At 44.9% G+C, this 14,860-nt stretch overlaps 1 protein-coding gene across 1 annotated transcript in view; it reads left to right on the top strand.

Moving 5' to 3' along the window:
- Positions 1–14,860, top strand: part of LOC109888715 (hepatocyte growth factor receptor-like) — a 70,552-nt gene that overhangs the window by 31,981 nt on the left and 23,711 nt on the right. Inside the window, exons 5-10 of the mRNA XM_031823132.1 lie at positions 47–223; positions 1,332–1,492; positions 2,138–2,243; positions 2,527–2,663; positions 2,831–2,995; positions 4,496–4,598. Coding sequence (XP_031678992.1) covers positions 47–223; positions 1,332–1,492; positions 2,138–2,243; positions 2,527–2,663; positions 2,831–2,995; positions 4,496–4,598 — 849 coding nt within the window. The remainder of the gene's footprint in view (positions 1–46; positions 224–1,331; positions 1,493–2,137; positions 2,244–2,526; positions 2,664–2,830; positions 2,996–4,495; positions 4,599–14,860) is intronic.

Here is a 14,860-nt window from a genome sequence, read left to right as displayed (position 1 = left end):
TTTTTGTTTAGTCTGTATTCTGATTGGCTGTTGTGTGTACGCCCAGATCACCAAGGTCCCTCTGATTGGTCCTGGCTGTGAGCAACAGTGGATGTGTAGTTCCTGCCTGCTGGCGCCAGGTTTTATGGGATGTGGCTGGTGTGACGGCCGCTGCACCAGGGCAGCCCAGTGTCACCCAGCGTCCCTCTGGACCCAGGAGTCCTGCCCTCCCGTCATCACCATGGTAACTAGCCAGTTCAAGTTTTAAAAAAGCTTTGTTGTCCACAAGCACAACATTTCACAACACCCCCTATGTCACTCCCTCTGACCAAAACACTGGGACTATTGTTGTTGTTTTGATCTTTATTGCAATACTCCATACTGAGAGTGTCTACATAAACAAAGACAAGCTGCTAGTGACTAGTGTCATCTGAGGCCATACAGGTAACTGCCAAAATAAAGGAAACACCAACATAAAGTGTCTTAATAGGACGTTGGGCCACCACGAGCCAGAACAGCTTCAATGCACATTGGCACAGACTCTACAAGTGTCTGGAACTCTATTGGAGGGATGCAACACCATTCTTCCACAATAAATTACATAATTTGGTGTTTTGTTGATGGTAGTAGAACACGCTGTCTGAGGCGCCGCTTCAGAATCTCTAAGTGTTCAATTTGGTTGAGATCTGGTGACTGAGACAGCCTTGGCATATGGTTTACATCGTTTTCATGCTAATCAAACCATTCAGTGACCCTGTGCATTGTCATCCTATGGGAGCATAGCCATGGTAGCCAAAAGAATGTCCAAAATAATGGCCTACGCAGCGTTTTTAGACATGACCCTAAGCATTATCGGATGTTACTTGCTTAACTAACTCAGGAACCACACCTGAGTGGAAGCACCTACTTTCAATATACTTTGTATCCCTCATTTACTCCATTTTTTAAAATTATTTTGGCAGTTACCTGTAGCTAATTTTGCAGTATACTATATGCCATATACCCCTTTGGCAAGTATGGAAACAAAGCTCCCACCAGTAACCTGGACACACTACACAGTGAGTGACACAGTGGGATTTAGCTGTGAACAAGCTAGTCATGTTTTTACTGGAGAGCTTGTAAGCGACTCCTCCATTGTTGTCTAAAGGTTGTCTAAGGATAGTTAAAAGGTTGTCTGTCTGGTCGCTTGTCATTTCCAGTGTGTGGTTTCTACACTTTTTTTGGGATACTAGTTGTCTCTGCTATAACCAGCACCTGGAACTAGAAGTACAGGGTTTTCGCTTCCTTTGTTATCTGATTGTTTGGAGGTTGTTTGAAGGTTGTCTTTGGGTTGTTATTGTGTGTTTGTGTAGATCTCCCCAGCCAACGGCCCCCTGGGAGGGAGCACCAAGGTGACGGTGTGTGGGAGGAACTTTGGCTTCAACAAGACGGAGAGGTTTGACCACACACTCATCAGCCTGGACGTGGCCGGAGCACCCTGCAAACTACTGAAACGAGAGAGCAACAGCAACAGGTGAGGGAGGTCGGACTGGGATTGGGGTGTGTGTGAAGGCGGGGGGGGTAGTTGTGGATGAGTCAGTGGGTGGGGGGGGGGGTAGTTGTGGATGAGTCAGTGGGGGGTAGTTGTGGATGAGTCAGTGGGGGGGGGGGGGGGGGGGGGTTGTGTTTGTGTGTGTACTGTTTAATCATGCGTTGGGATAAGGGTGAGGGTAAACAGTTGAATGAAGAATGTTAAGGAAACGGCGCCATAGAATGAGGAATCCAAGTGCCGGGGCGCATTCCCACATTGCATTGCATTCTGCTCATGACTTCACTAAGTGTTAAATTGGTGGGAGAATGGCTGCGTACAGAATTTCACTCTTTCCAATCCAAGAGGCCATGCCAGACAGCAGCGTTTAACTCAAAAGCCCAAGTTACCAAACATCCCCCCCTCTTATAGTCAACTCATTGTGTAGAAGATTGAACCCCCCAAAAGATGGCCTCTTTGTGCTTTTCTGCAGCATAGTAAAGTCTTCATCAAATTAGGTTAACTGCTTGCTTACCCCAACAAGAGTGAGCACACAATGTTTGTTGTTGGTGATCTTGTGCCTCTCTTGCGGGATAAATCACGTTTTATTGAATTGTGTGTGTGTGTGTGTACACGTCTCTGTGTGTGTAGGTTGGTGTGTGTTCCGGCGTCTCCTGTGAACTCGTCTCTGGCTAATAGTGTGGTGAAGGTCCACAGTGGCAAGGAGATGTCCCAAACACAGGGATTCACCTTTGTGGTAAGAACTGAATGCTGTCTCCACTCACAATCACAATAAGAACACAGTAGACAGTAGTCATTAACCCTGGTCCTGGAGAGCTAAAAATGCAGGCGTTGGTTCTCTCTCTAGCTCTCCACGACTACAGTTGGTGCCCACTGTCATAGACACTGTAGGTACAGTATGTCAGATGGATGTACAGATTGATTACTTACAGTAACTGACTGATTTGCATATGAACTGTAATTGTGGTTGTTGTTGGGTTTGAAGTGGCTTCGACTCCCCTCCTGTCTCGCTCATACAGAACCCAGTAATCAGGGAGATCTTCCCTGCATTCGGTCCTAAGTCAGGAGGCACCGTGCTCACCATCAGAGGCTCTTTCTTAGACAGTGGCAACACCAGACAGGTCACTGTGGGGAACGCAACCTGTGAGATCCTGAGGTGAGTGCATAATGTTTCTGCTTCGAGTAAAAATGCTTGCGTGTGTACATGCGGACGATATACACTGTATTTAACAGGTTTGGGTTATTCTCCAAATGTGAGGAACTGTGTTGTGTGTGTGTGTACTCTCACTAATATGCCGACATGTATTTTGTCTCTTTCTCCAGTGTGTCAGTTACCATGCTGATGTGCAGGACCCCTCCCCAGTCGGCCCCGTCCCTCCAGGCGGTGTATGTGAGGGTGGACTCTGTGGTCCGAGAGGCCCCTGTACTCTTCGCCTACAACAAAGACCCTCTCATCTCCAGCATCCAGCCCACACGGTCCTTCATCAGGTACTTGATGTTAGCTTGCTAGTTCGTCCGTTGGTAAGGAGGGAGGCAGGCCGTAGAGCAACAGCAGGAGTAATACGGCGGTGTCGACAGAGGCAGCCAGGGAAAGAGATATAGCTATTATTACCCGTAGGAAGAGGTTCCATAGGATACAGGTGTCAGAGAAGGAATGAGAGATCGTAGGGGGGAGTTTATGAAAACAGAGAAGTCACAGAGAGAGGGAACGAGTAGCAGTGTGTGGTATATAGAGGAGAAGAGAAAGTGAGAGAGACGGTCATAAAGGATAAGTGGGTGAAGAGGGACACATGAAATAAAAATCTATTTGGCTGCTGGTGGGCAAGGAGACCCCCAGCTCCGCTAAAACCATTGACAACTATGTGCCGTTTTCCAGGGATTGTTAAATAAAGGTTCTAACTATTTGGTTGGAATATCATCACCTCCTCTTGAAGAGCAGAGTCAGAACTACACATTTCCAATTATTCCACATCAATCATCAGATTTGTACAGCAAGCAACTGCAGGCTTTTTATGATCAGAGAACATTGATTGAGCATGTATTTTCAGATAGGTGAGGGTAGCCTATCGATTTGGCGTGTAGCTAGCTAAGCAAACAACACGTGTCATTTAGCTTGCTTCCTCAGAGATTCGACTTTTGGAAAGAGCAAGATATCGGCATTTCTTTAACTTAGTTACAGTGCCAGTCGGATTACTGTCTTCACCTCTATAGATGGCAAGCAAATCAAACAATATTTGGATACAGCCTTCTAGCTTTGTTAGCTGTTATTAGCAAGCTAGCCAATTTGACGTGGTCCGTCAATAAATGGAGCCTATCATGTCTGTCAGCAGCAAGCGTGATTAAACCCTCTTGAAAACAACGTTGAAAAGGGAATCGTGTTAGCTAACTTCGCTAGGAAGGCCTACGTTGTTTGGGGGGAGAAAAGTACATTAGGTCTATTTACGTCTATGTTTAGCCAACCTTTACAGTTTATATCGTCAAATACGCCCTTCTGCTGCTCGACAGGCAGATCTCACAAAGGATGGGAAATGAACGTAAACCACTCATTGCCTACTTGTCACTTATACAGTAGTTCACTTTCATTTGACTGTATATCACTCAAATATCCAATTCATGGCCGGCAATATTACAGGATGAATTGATTTTTAATGGTCATTGAAAGCATGCAGTTACTTGCTGTATGATGATAGAGCTAAATGTGCGCAATTGTTCTGCATGGAATAACAATGCATTTGTAATTATGACTATGTTCTTCAAGAGGTGATGATTTTTGCAGGACAGTTAACATTTATTGAACGATCCCTTGAAAACGGCACGTAAATGGTTTTAGATGTTTTCAGCAGGCAAATCTAACACTCTGCGCCTTATTGTGACGTTTTATTGATAACGGCCTATGGGCACACTAGTGACTAATCACTAACAGCCATTTTCTCCATGGAGATCACACTGTGTCTTTATTCCTGGCTACTCTCTCTGCGTCCCCAATAGCGGAGGCAGCACTGTGGTGGCCCAGGGCTTCTACCTTCACTCGGCTTCCCCACCTCAGATGGTGCTCATCCCCACAGCCCAGGACGGCAAGGTCTTCACTGTGGTGAGTGTCTTAACCTCTACTGAACTAGGATTGTGGTTTAGCAAGACCTCTTTCCCGTTGAGTGTCTGTCCGTCTGTTGAGGCGACCGACCGGACGTCTTCCAGCCTGTGCAAAAAACAAAATACCTTCCAGGCCCCCCCCCCCCCCCCCCCCCTTCAAACAAACCGCGTGGCTGTTATTGTCATTAAGCCCCCCTGAAAAGAGGAGAAAAGAGGTGAAATATTAGGGGAACAGTGCTAGATAGATTTGTACGAATGGATGGAGGCGAAATGGAAAGTCTACGCTCCATATGAGATAGCATCATCACCTCTGAGTCACACAGTAATGTTACAGTAGCTGACTTGGTTTATTATCTGGCTTCAATCTGCTCAATCTGGGTTGATTATCTTTCCCCCCCGCCGCATCCCAAATAGCACCATCATCCCTATATAGTGCACTACTTTTGACCAAAACCCTACGGAACCCTATTATGCACTACAAAGGGAATAGGGTGCCCTTTGGGACACAGCTGTGGGCCTCGAGCTCTTCAATCTGTGTTGATTCTCCTTATTCTAAGAACGCTGCGGTGCGGATACACATGTATTCAGCCACTATCAAGGTTGCCTCAGTTACCACAGCACGAGAGAAGCCCTGACCTGACTCTCTGTGTGTTCCACTTTTATAAGGAACCCTGATAACTAGATAGAAATGTAGGTTTCATTGCAGTTGTTTTTTAACGTTACCCTCTGTCTTGAAACAAACTGGTACACCTTAGTGTTGGGGGTTGGTGGTTGGCTGACTTGGAGTTGGCCCACATTGTGACATGTTGTTCCCAAATCTAATCAAACGTTATTGGTCACATACACATGGTTAGCAGATGTTATTGGTCCAATACACATGGTTAGCAGATGTTATTGGGCCAATACACATGGTTAGCAGATGTTATTGGGCCAATACACATGGTTAGCAGATGTTATTGGTCACATACACATGGTTAGCAGATGTTATTGGTCACATACACATGGTTAGCAGATGTTATTGGTCACATACATATGGTTAGCAGATGTCATTGGTCACATACACATGGTTAACAGATGTTATTGGTCACATACACATGGTTATCAGATGTCATTGGTCACATACACATGGTTAGCATATGTTATTGGTCACATACACATGGTTAGCAGATGTCATTGGTCACATACACATGGTTATCAGATGTCATTGGTCACATACACATGGTTAGCAGATGTTATTGGTCACATACACATGGTTAGCAGATGTTATTGGTCACATACACATGGTTACATACACATGGTTAGCAGATGTTATTGGTCACATACACATGGTTAGCAGATGTTATTGGTCACATACACATGGTTAGCAGATGTTATTGGTCACATACACATGGTTAGCAGATGTCATTGGTCGCATACACATGGTTAGCAGATGTCATTGGTCACATACACATGGTTAGCAGATGTTATTGCAAGTGTAGAGATATTCTTATGCTTCTAGGTCCGACAGTGCAGCAGAATGTAACAGGTAATACAGTATCTAACAATTCCACAACAAAACCTAAAACAGACACATTCTAGTAAAGGAATGGGATGAGAATATATAAGTATAAAATATATAGAGGGCAGGTAGTTTGCCCCCGATGATGCGTTGTGCAGACCGTACCACCCTCTGGAGAGCCCTGCGGTTGTGGATGGTGCAGTTGCCGTACCAGGCGGTGATACAGCCCGACAGGATGCTCTCAATTGTGCACCTGTAAAAATGTGTTAGGGTTTTGGTGACAAGTCAGGAAGTCCAGGTCCCAGTTGCACAGGGTGGGGTCAAGACCCAGGGTCTGAAGCTTAATGATGAGTTTGGAGGGTACTATGGTGTTGAATACTGAGCTGTAGTCAATGAACAACATTCTTACATAGGTATTCCTCTTGTCCAGGTGGAATAGGGCAGTGTGATGGCGATTGCATCATCTGTGGACCTATTGGGGCTGTAAGCAAATTTAAGTGGGTCTAGGATAACAGGTAGGGTGGAGGTGATATGATCCTGGACTAGTCTCTCAAAGCACTTCATGATGACAGAAGTGAGTGCTACAGGGCGATAGTCATTTTGTTCAGTTACCTTAGCTTTCCTGGGAACAGGAACAATGGTGGCCATCTTGAAGCATGTGGGGACAGCAGACTGGAATAGGAATTGATTGAATATGTCTGTAAACACACCAGCCAGCTGGTCTGCGCATGCTCTGAGGACGCGGCTAGGGATGCCGTCTGGGCCGGCAGCCTTGCGAGGGTTAGCACGTTTAAATGTTTTACTCACGTCAGCCATGGAGAAGGAGAGCCCACAGTCTTTGGTAGCGGGCTGTGTCGGTGGCACTTTATTGTCCCCAAAGCATGCAAAGAAGTTGTTTAATTTGTCTGGGAGCAAGGCGTCAATGTTCGCGATGGGGCTGGTTTTCTTTTTGTAATCTGTAATTGTCTGTAGACCCTGCCACATACGTCTCGTGTTTGAGCCATTGATTTGCGATTCCATTTTGTCTTTACACTGATACTTTGCTTGTTTGATTGCCTTATGGAGGGAATAACTACACTGTTTGTATTTGGTCATGTTTCCAGTTGCCTTGCCATGATTAAATGCGGTGGTACGTTCTTTCAGTTTTGCGTGAATGCTGCCATCAATTCACGGTTTCTGTTTAGGGAATGTTTTAATAGTCACAGTAGGTACAACATCTCCTATACACTTCCTTATAAACTTGCTCACTGCGTATATGTCAATGTTATTGTCTGAGGCTACCCGGAACATATCCCAGTCCACTTGATCGAAGCAATCTTAAAGCGTGGAATCCGATTGGTCAGACCAGCGTTGGATAGACCTAAGCACCGGCGCTTCCTGTTTTAGTTTCTGCCTATAGGAGGGGAGCAACAAGATGGAGTCATGGTCAGATTTGCCAAAAGGAGGGTGGGGGGAGGGCCTTGTATGCATCGTGGAAGTTAGAGTAGCAGTGGTCAAGTGTGTTACTCGCTCGTGTACTGCAATCGATATGCTGATAGAATTGAGGTACCCTTGTTCTCAGATTAGCTTAGTTAAAATCCCTAGCTACAATAAATGCAGCCTCAGGATATATGGTTTCCAGTGTGCATAAAGATACCAAGACAGCCTTAATGGCCATCTTGGTATCCGCTTGCGGGGGGATACACACAGCTGTGACAATAACCGAGGAGAGTTCACCTTGGGAGATAATACGGTCGGCATTTGATTGTGAGGAATTCTAGGTCAGGTGAACAAAAGGACTTGAGTTCTTGTATGTTGTTACAATTACACCATGAATCGTTAATCATGAAACATACCCACCCTCCCATCTTCTTAACAGAGACATGTTTGTTCCTGTCTGCGCGATGCACTGAAAATCCCATTGGTTGTACGGATTCCGACAGCATGTTCCCAGCTAGCCATGTCTCTGTGAAACAGAGTATGTTACACTCTCCCGGATATCTCTTTGGAAAGCAACTCTGGCCCTAATTTTGTTGACTTTGTTAGCTAGGGACTGGACATTAGCAAGTAATATACTCAGAAGCGGTGTGCGAGCATCCGAAGCCTAGAAGACCGCTCCGGCACCCTCTCCTCCGACGGCATTGTTTTGAGTCGGCGTCTGGAATCAGTTCAAATGCCCTGGGAGGTGCAGACAAAGGATCTGCTTTGGGAAAGTCGTATTCCTGGTCGTAGGGCTGGTTGTGCTGGTAAGTTGACGTCTCTCTGATATCCAATAGTTCTTCCCGGCTGTATGTAAGAACACTTAAGGTTTTCTGGGCTAACAATGTAAGAAATAATACATTAAAAAAACAAAATACTGCACAGTTTCCTAAGGACTTGAAGTGAAGCTTCCATCTTTATCGGCGCCATCTTGCCATCTCTATGAACCACAACAAATACGTTTTACACACAAGTGGCCTCTGATGTTATGTGGACAGGTAGTGCTTTGTTATGGTGTTATCTTTCAACCTTGATAGCAAGGCACACAGGTTTAGTCATGACTCCCTTAGGAGAAACGCACACTCAAGCAAAACACACACATACACTGCTCTAACACTTTATCTCAAATCTCAACCAAACAAAATCCCTCTCTATCCCTCTCAACCCCCTCTACACCAGACCACTGTATCTGTATCAGCTAAGCTACAACCAACCCCCATCCCCTGACATCAAGCGCACGCACGCACACACACACACACCAGCTCGCCTTTCAGTTTCCCTTTCACTGACCCCCTCCTGGTGTGACCTGTGATGAGGTTGGTGCTCTACAGAGCCTCAGGGAGGGCTAGGGTCAGAAGAGACAACAGGAGAGGAGGGAGGGAGGGATGAGGAAGGAAAAAGGACACAGGTAGAAGGTGTCCTCATAATATGCCTCAGTATCAATTCAACTACCAATAACATTGTTGTTGTACATTTATGATTTGAAAGTTTCGATTTGGAGACTTTGAAAATGTTCAGTGGAATTTATTGTGCTTAGAATTTCAGCGCATTTTCTCAATAGACTTGAATAGAAATGGGAAATCAATCTTGGTACAACTATGAATCGAATACGCGTGGCTCAACGCATGCACTGAGTTTGTCCCTTTTCAAACAATCTTATTTCCTTTCCATTCCAACCACTAATCTAATACCTAAACCCCCAGAGAAGACTGACTGGATGACTGTGCATCAGGCAAGACAAGACAGGGATGTGTACTGTGTGTAACAACGCGGGGTATAATTTCTAATGATTTAGTATAGGGGATAATGCTCTAGTCCCCTAATGCTCCAGCTGTTGCCTCTTAAATTCTTTACAGTAACCAGGATGAGATGAGGCCTTCTCTAGGAAGAGACGGTATGAGACACAGTATTATTTTGACCCACAACACGGGGTCGCCGGAGAAGAGAGGGAGATAGAGAGAGAGAGCGAGCGAGGGATCACTGTTTCCAAAGAGAACACCCCTGGATATATGAATGCCTGAGCAGTAATTTGAGCGGGCCTGTCATCATCCACCACCACAGCAGCTCTGTGTTTGTTCAGTTGAGAAAAGGGAAAGAAAAAAATACAACTTTGATCCGTGTACAATTTCATCTCCTGACTTTGGGTAGCCTGTCTGCACAGACCCCTAGCTGACTGTCAGCCCGTAAAAATATAGTAGGACTGCGGTTGAAATAGGAGTCCATAATATACTCCGCATATGCAGCATACTGTACACATACAGTACGCATGCTGACATGCACACATGCACAGCCACACACTTGCAGGCACGTAGAGTACAAACACACACACTCGTGATCCTCTTTCCATAGGTTTCATACCAACAAGGTCTAGAAGGGAAGAAAAACAACTCTTCCATGGACCAAGAATGAGATTTGGAGCCTCGGCAACAGCACGAGAGAAAGGAGACAGAGAAGAAAGAAGAAAAAAATGTCCAGCATCGACTTGATATCTGTTTCTCAGATCTGGAGTAAAGCCGAGGCTCAAGTAATCTCAGCTTTCCCACAAACATGAAAGGAATGTTTTTTTCTTCTTTCTTTTACGATCTGCAGGGAAAAGCTGGCATGGTCAGAAAGCCAAAGGAGCCAAGAAAAAAAAGAGGGATGGAGCAATAGATCTGAGTTAGTGTGAATTTTCACATTACTACGTCCAGGGCCCATTCACATCCAGAAAAAGGGGGCCAGAGAGCAGAGTGAGATTGCCAAGGGTTGGTGTGGAGAGGTTGATGGGGAAGTGGCGTTTGCGGTTGGACAGGGTTCGCTTTACTAGAGGATCCACTAGACCAGCCAGACACCGGTTGGTTGGTAAGGAATCATAAAGTTCCATGTCAACACAGCCCAGGTCTGCCTTTCCCATCCCCTGTGTTATAATGCACTATACGTGTATCATATCATTGTAAATACACTACGGCGTTGTGTGTGTGCGCCTCATAGAAAGTGTTACCGTTCCATTAACCGGCCAGACACATGTTGGAGGAATTCATACATGGGGGTGCTCCATGTCAACTGAAGACCCGGTCTGGTCTGCCATTCCCATCTCTTACCCTTTCAGCAGCATGGCCAAAGCCCAGCTTGAGGGGATGCCTGAGAGGGGCAAGTATGAGGCCTTCCGTTTCCACCTGGCTAGTTAAAGATATTTTTGTGACCCAATACGGCTACACTTGTCGGTGTTATCTTTCGAACTTAACTAACTATGTATGTACAGCTTGAGTCCTTAGCTTCTGGGTAACACTTAGTATCTTATAAGATCGCTTTGTTTGGCATTGTTAGCCCTTGGTCAGGATACTGAACACGTTCCAGAGAGTTTACAATTGTACAATTTCACTATGGTTGCTGTCTCCATCTTGGGAGTACAGGGTTGCCAGTTCAATGATAATCAGAGCTAACTACCCAACTCTGCTGCTACAATATCAACTAACAAGTCATTGTATTCACAGTTGCTCCCCCCCAACCCACAGTCATTCAGATCAGTCTACCAACACAAGCGAGAGGAGACATTTATGAAACAATGAATCTTTGCCATATAATGAGTAGTGGTTGACTGAGGTTTCCCCTAATTCACAGGATATTTGTCTAAACTCTCCAGGGGACCATTTTACCTTCTAGACCCCTTTAGTTGCTCCCTGTCGAGGAGCACACACACACACACACACACACACACTCACCAGACTCAATTGTGATTGCTTGCTTTTGTTCGATCATCAAGTGCAGGTTGTGTGTGAGTGAACAGGGCCCGTGTGCGTGTGTGTATGTGTGTGCCTGTGTGTGTGTGCATGTGTGTGCGTGACTGCATGCGTACGTGCATTTGTGTGTGTGCATGCTAGCGTGCGTGCGTGTGTGTGTGTGTGTGTGTGTGTGTGTGTGTGTGTGTGTGTGTGTGTGTGTGTGTGTGTGTGTGTGTGTGTGTGTGTGTGTGTGTGTGTGTGTGTGTGTGTGTGTAAACGAGGGCCTGCAGGGCCAGAGGGTGTGTGTGTTTGCACTCCATCTGCGTTATTGCTCAACACTGACTAGAGTTTGGAAGTCTGTCCAGGGGAACTGAACTGCTAACAGGAAGCTTCTGTAACACTTAAAACCAGCCCTGCTATTCCACCCATGGCTACTCTGATTAGCAACAATGATGCTCATGGGAATTGGAGTTCAATCACTAACGAGTCATTGAAAGGTTTATTAAAACACTTCCATGTTCCGGAAAAGTTGAGCGTGGAGCAAAATAGTCTGGCCACTGTGCGTCTGCCTCTGCTCCTGCTTGCCCTTCGGGGTCAAGACCAGGTTACTGTAAATGCACGTTGTGACAACTGTACGATGTATTCCATGTGTACCCTGGTACATACAACTAATACCACTTGAAACTGCCGATGTAAAATGGGCTTTATGAATACATTTGATTGATTGATTGATATGTATTCCACTCCTGCCGTGATATGTAAAAACATGCCACCTAATGAAATGTTTTAGCAGAAAGGACATGTGACTGTGGTGCAGAAAGGCCACTAGAAACATGTGTTTGGGGTCATTTTTGGGGCCATGGGTACTTTGGGCTTGATGTCTGTCTGTGTAGGATGTCTTTACTCAAGGACGTGTTTGCTTTAGTGGCCAACTAGATACATATACAATATCAATGGCCCCTAACCACGCGACAGACATTTACACTTGGTTGTCAACTCTGGGCATAGTTAAACTTTTTTTTTGTCCATGCCACAGCTGTGTGTGCACCAGGAGGCTTCGAAGTGTCTGCTGCCGGTGCACTTTCAGGAGGCCTTTGTTGAAAACACACAAAAAGATCCATAAGGAACACCAGATTGCTATATATATAGGAAGCATGGGGACTGACTGACAAAAACTCCCTGCGACTCCATTATCACATCAAGAAACACTTCTAGAACTCGTCCGCACCACTTCCCAAATCTCCAGTTAGACGTGAAGAGCCGGAAATGACAACCATACCAGACATCTGGGCCAGTTTTTCTCCATGCTAGTTGTGCTAGAGGACCGAAGTGCCATATTGATGCCGAGAGGGGAAAGAGGAGAGGAAAGAAGAGATGCCGGAGGATACAGGGACGGCAGGTAGGCAAGTGGTTAGAGTGTTGGGCCAGTAATCAAAAGGTTGCTGGATTGAATCCCCGAGCTGACAAGGTAAAAGTCTGTCATTCTGCCCCTGAACAAGTCAGTTAACCCACTGTTCCCCGGTAGGCCATCATTGTAAATAAGAATTTGTTCTTAATTGACATGCCTTGTTAAATGTAAAAACAATTAAAATACCTGAACTAACTTCCACCACTTTAGCTCTTAGACTGTGTCCCAAATGGCACCCTATTCCCTATGTAACCGGTGTGAAATGGTAAGCCGGGTGCACACTAATAGCGCTTTGATTGATGACTTCACTTGCTCTGAGACCTTGAAGTAGTTGTTTCCGTGGCTTTTGTGGAGCGATAGGTGACAGTGCTTTGAGGCTGACTGTTGTCAATGTGTGCAGGGGGTCCCTGGTTCGAGCCCAGGTAGGGTTGAGGAGAGGAACGGAAGCTATACTGTTACATTGATGCTGTTGACCCAGATCACTGGTTGCTGCAGAAAAGGAGGAGGTCAAAAGGGGGGTGAGTGTAACCGGTGTGAAATGGCTAGCTAGTTAGCGGGGTGCGTGCTAATAGTGTTTGGTGACGTCACTTGCTTTGAGACCTTGGAGTAGTTGTTTCCCTTGCTCTGCAAGGGCTGTGGCTTTTGTGGAGCGATGGGTAACGGTGCTTCGAGGGTGACTGTTGTCAATGTGTGCAGAGGGTCCCTGGTTCGAGCCCAGGTAGGGGCGAGGAGAGGGACGGAAAGCAGAACTGTTACACCTATATAGTGCACTATGGGCCCTGGTCAAATGTAGTGCACTACAGTAGATAGGGAATAGGGTGTCATTTGGGACTTTGCCTTTATTCTTCTGTTCTGGATGAGGGCCCTTGTTTCACTCCTACTAGAACGCAGACCCTTCTTTTCTCTCTGTTTACCATTATGTCAGACTAGAAAAGATGGAGGATGCATTAGCAGAGAAGTGATTGAGTGTGTGAATGTATCTAAGTTTGTTTTTAGGGTAGTGGTACCCTTACAAAATAACATGTGAAAAGAAACACATCTGGTTTTCGGACCTGTTTATTTTTAACATGTTTATTTTTAATCTTCGTCTGGTCTCCCATCCCATCCCTGCTAAGCTTCAGAGGCTTCAGAGGCAAACTAGCAGTGGGATGCAGGGTGCTACAGTATGTTGCTTGAATAAATGTTCCAAAAAGGCAGCGAAAGCAAAGGCCAGGCGAACATAACCGAAGATAGGGAAAATTGCAGGAAAGAGGGAGGCATTTTATTTATCAGAAATGTTTCAGTTAAAAATTAAAATAAATACATTTTGAAATTATTTCCTTGCAATATTTGGTTTTGCTATCAATACTTTTGGGTTTATGTTTTGCTTTCAATATCATTATTAGTCTTTTTGTTTGCAATACTAACAATTTTGTTCTCCACGTCAGACGTTTTTCTTGATAATTATGGCACAAAAGTACCTCACTCACTAGAGGATTACAACACATAATAAAACACTATTACTCTCTTACACCATTATTCCCTGCCACAGTTTCAGTAAAGAGCTGAGGGATGTGGCCGGAGAAATGCAACCCCTCTCAAATCTATAGACAATGCTGTGTGCAGGGACTGACCATCCATGATATCAAAATGATAGTTTTAACCATGTGTTTAGTGGTTGTTCCTATTTACTTTCTTTACAAACATTGGGGTAAAACAAGATTATATTTGGGGTTCTGATGGGGTACGACAGTTGAATGAAGCTCATGAGACATTTATACGTTACATTCTTCAATAATAAACACATATCATTCATTTACAAGTCCAAAAATGGATGTAGCAACTAAGGATTGCACCTTTTTAACAGGCAGTGGCCTTCATACAGCAGAACTACAGTATGTCGCCCTTTGACCGTAATCCATTAACATTATTTCAACCCCACATTTGAATCTGAAATTCCACATGTGAAAGTAAAATGTTTTACAGTTAAACTGCTAATTTCATTTTCACGTGATTGTTTTTCACATGCAATTCGACATGTGTTTAAATGAGATTTTCACATGTGGAGTTTTCTTAAATGTGAAACGGCAAATGTGATTTTCACAAGTTTTTAACACGTGAAACTGCAAATTGCACATGTGACAATGCAATTCACATGTGAGGTGAAAACATGTTATTCTCCTCACATGTGAAAAGGTGGTGTGAACGCAAAATGTATA

This window comes from Oncorhynchus kisutch, linkage group LG4 (genome assembly GCF_002021735.2).
Source record: "Oncorhynchus kisutch isolate 150728-3 linkage group LG4, Okis_V2, whole genome shotgun sequence".
NCBI lineage: Eukaryota > Metazoa > Chordata > Actinopteri > Salmoniformes > Salmonidae > Oncorhynchus > Oncorhynchus kisutch.
The sequence above is the reverse complement of the archived record's forward strand: the minus strand, read 5'-3'. Positions and strand labels throughout refer to the sequence as shown.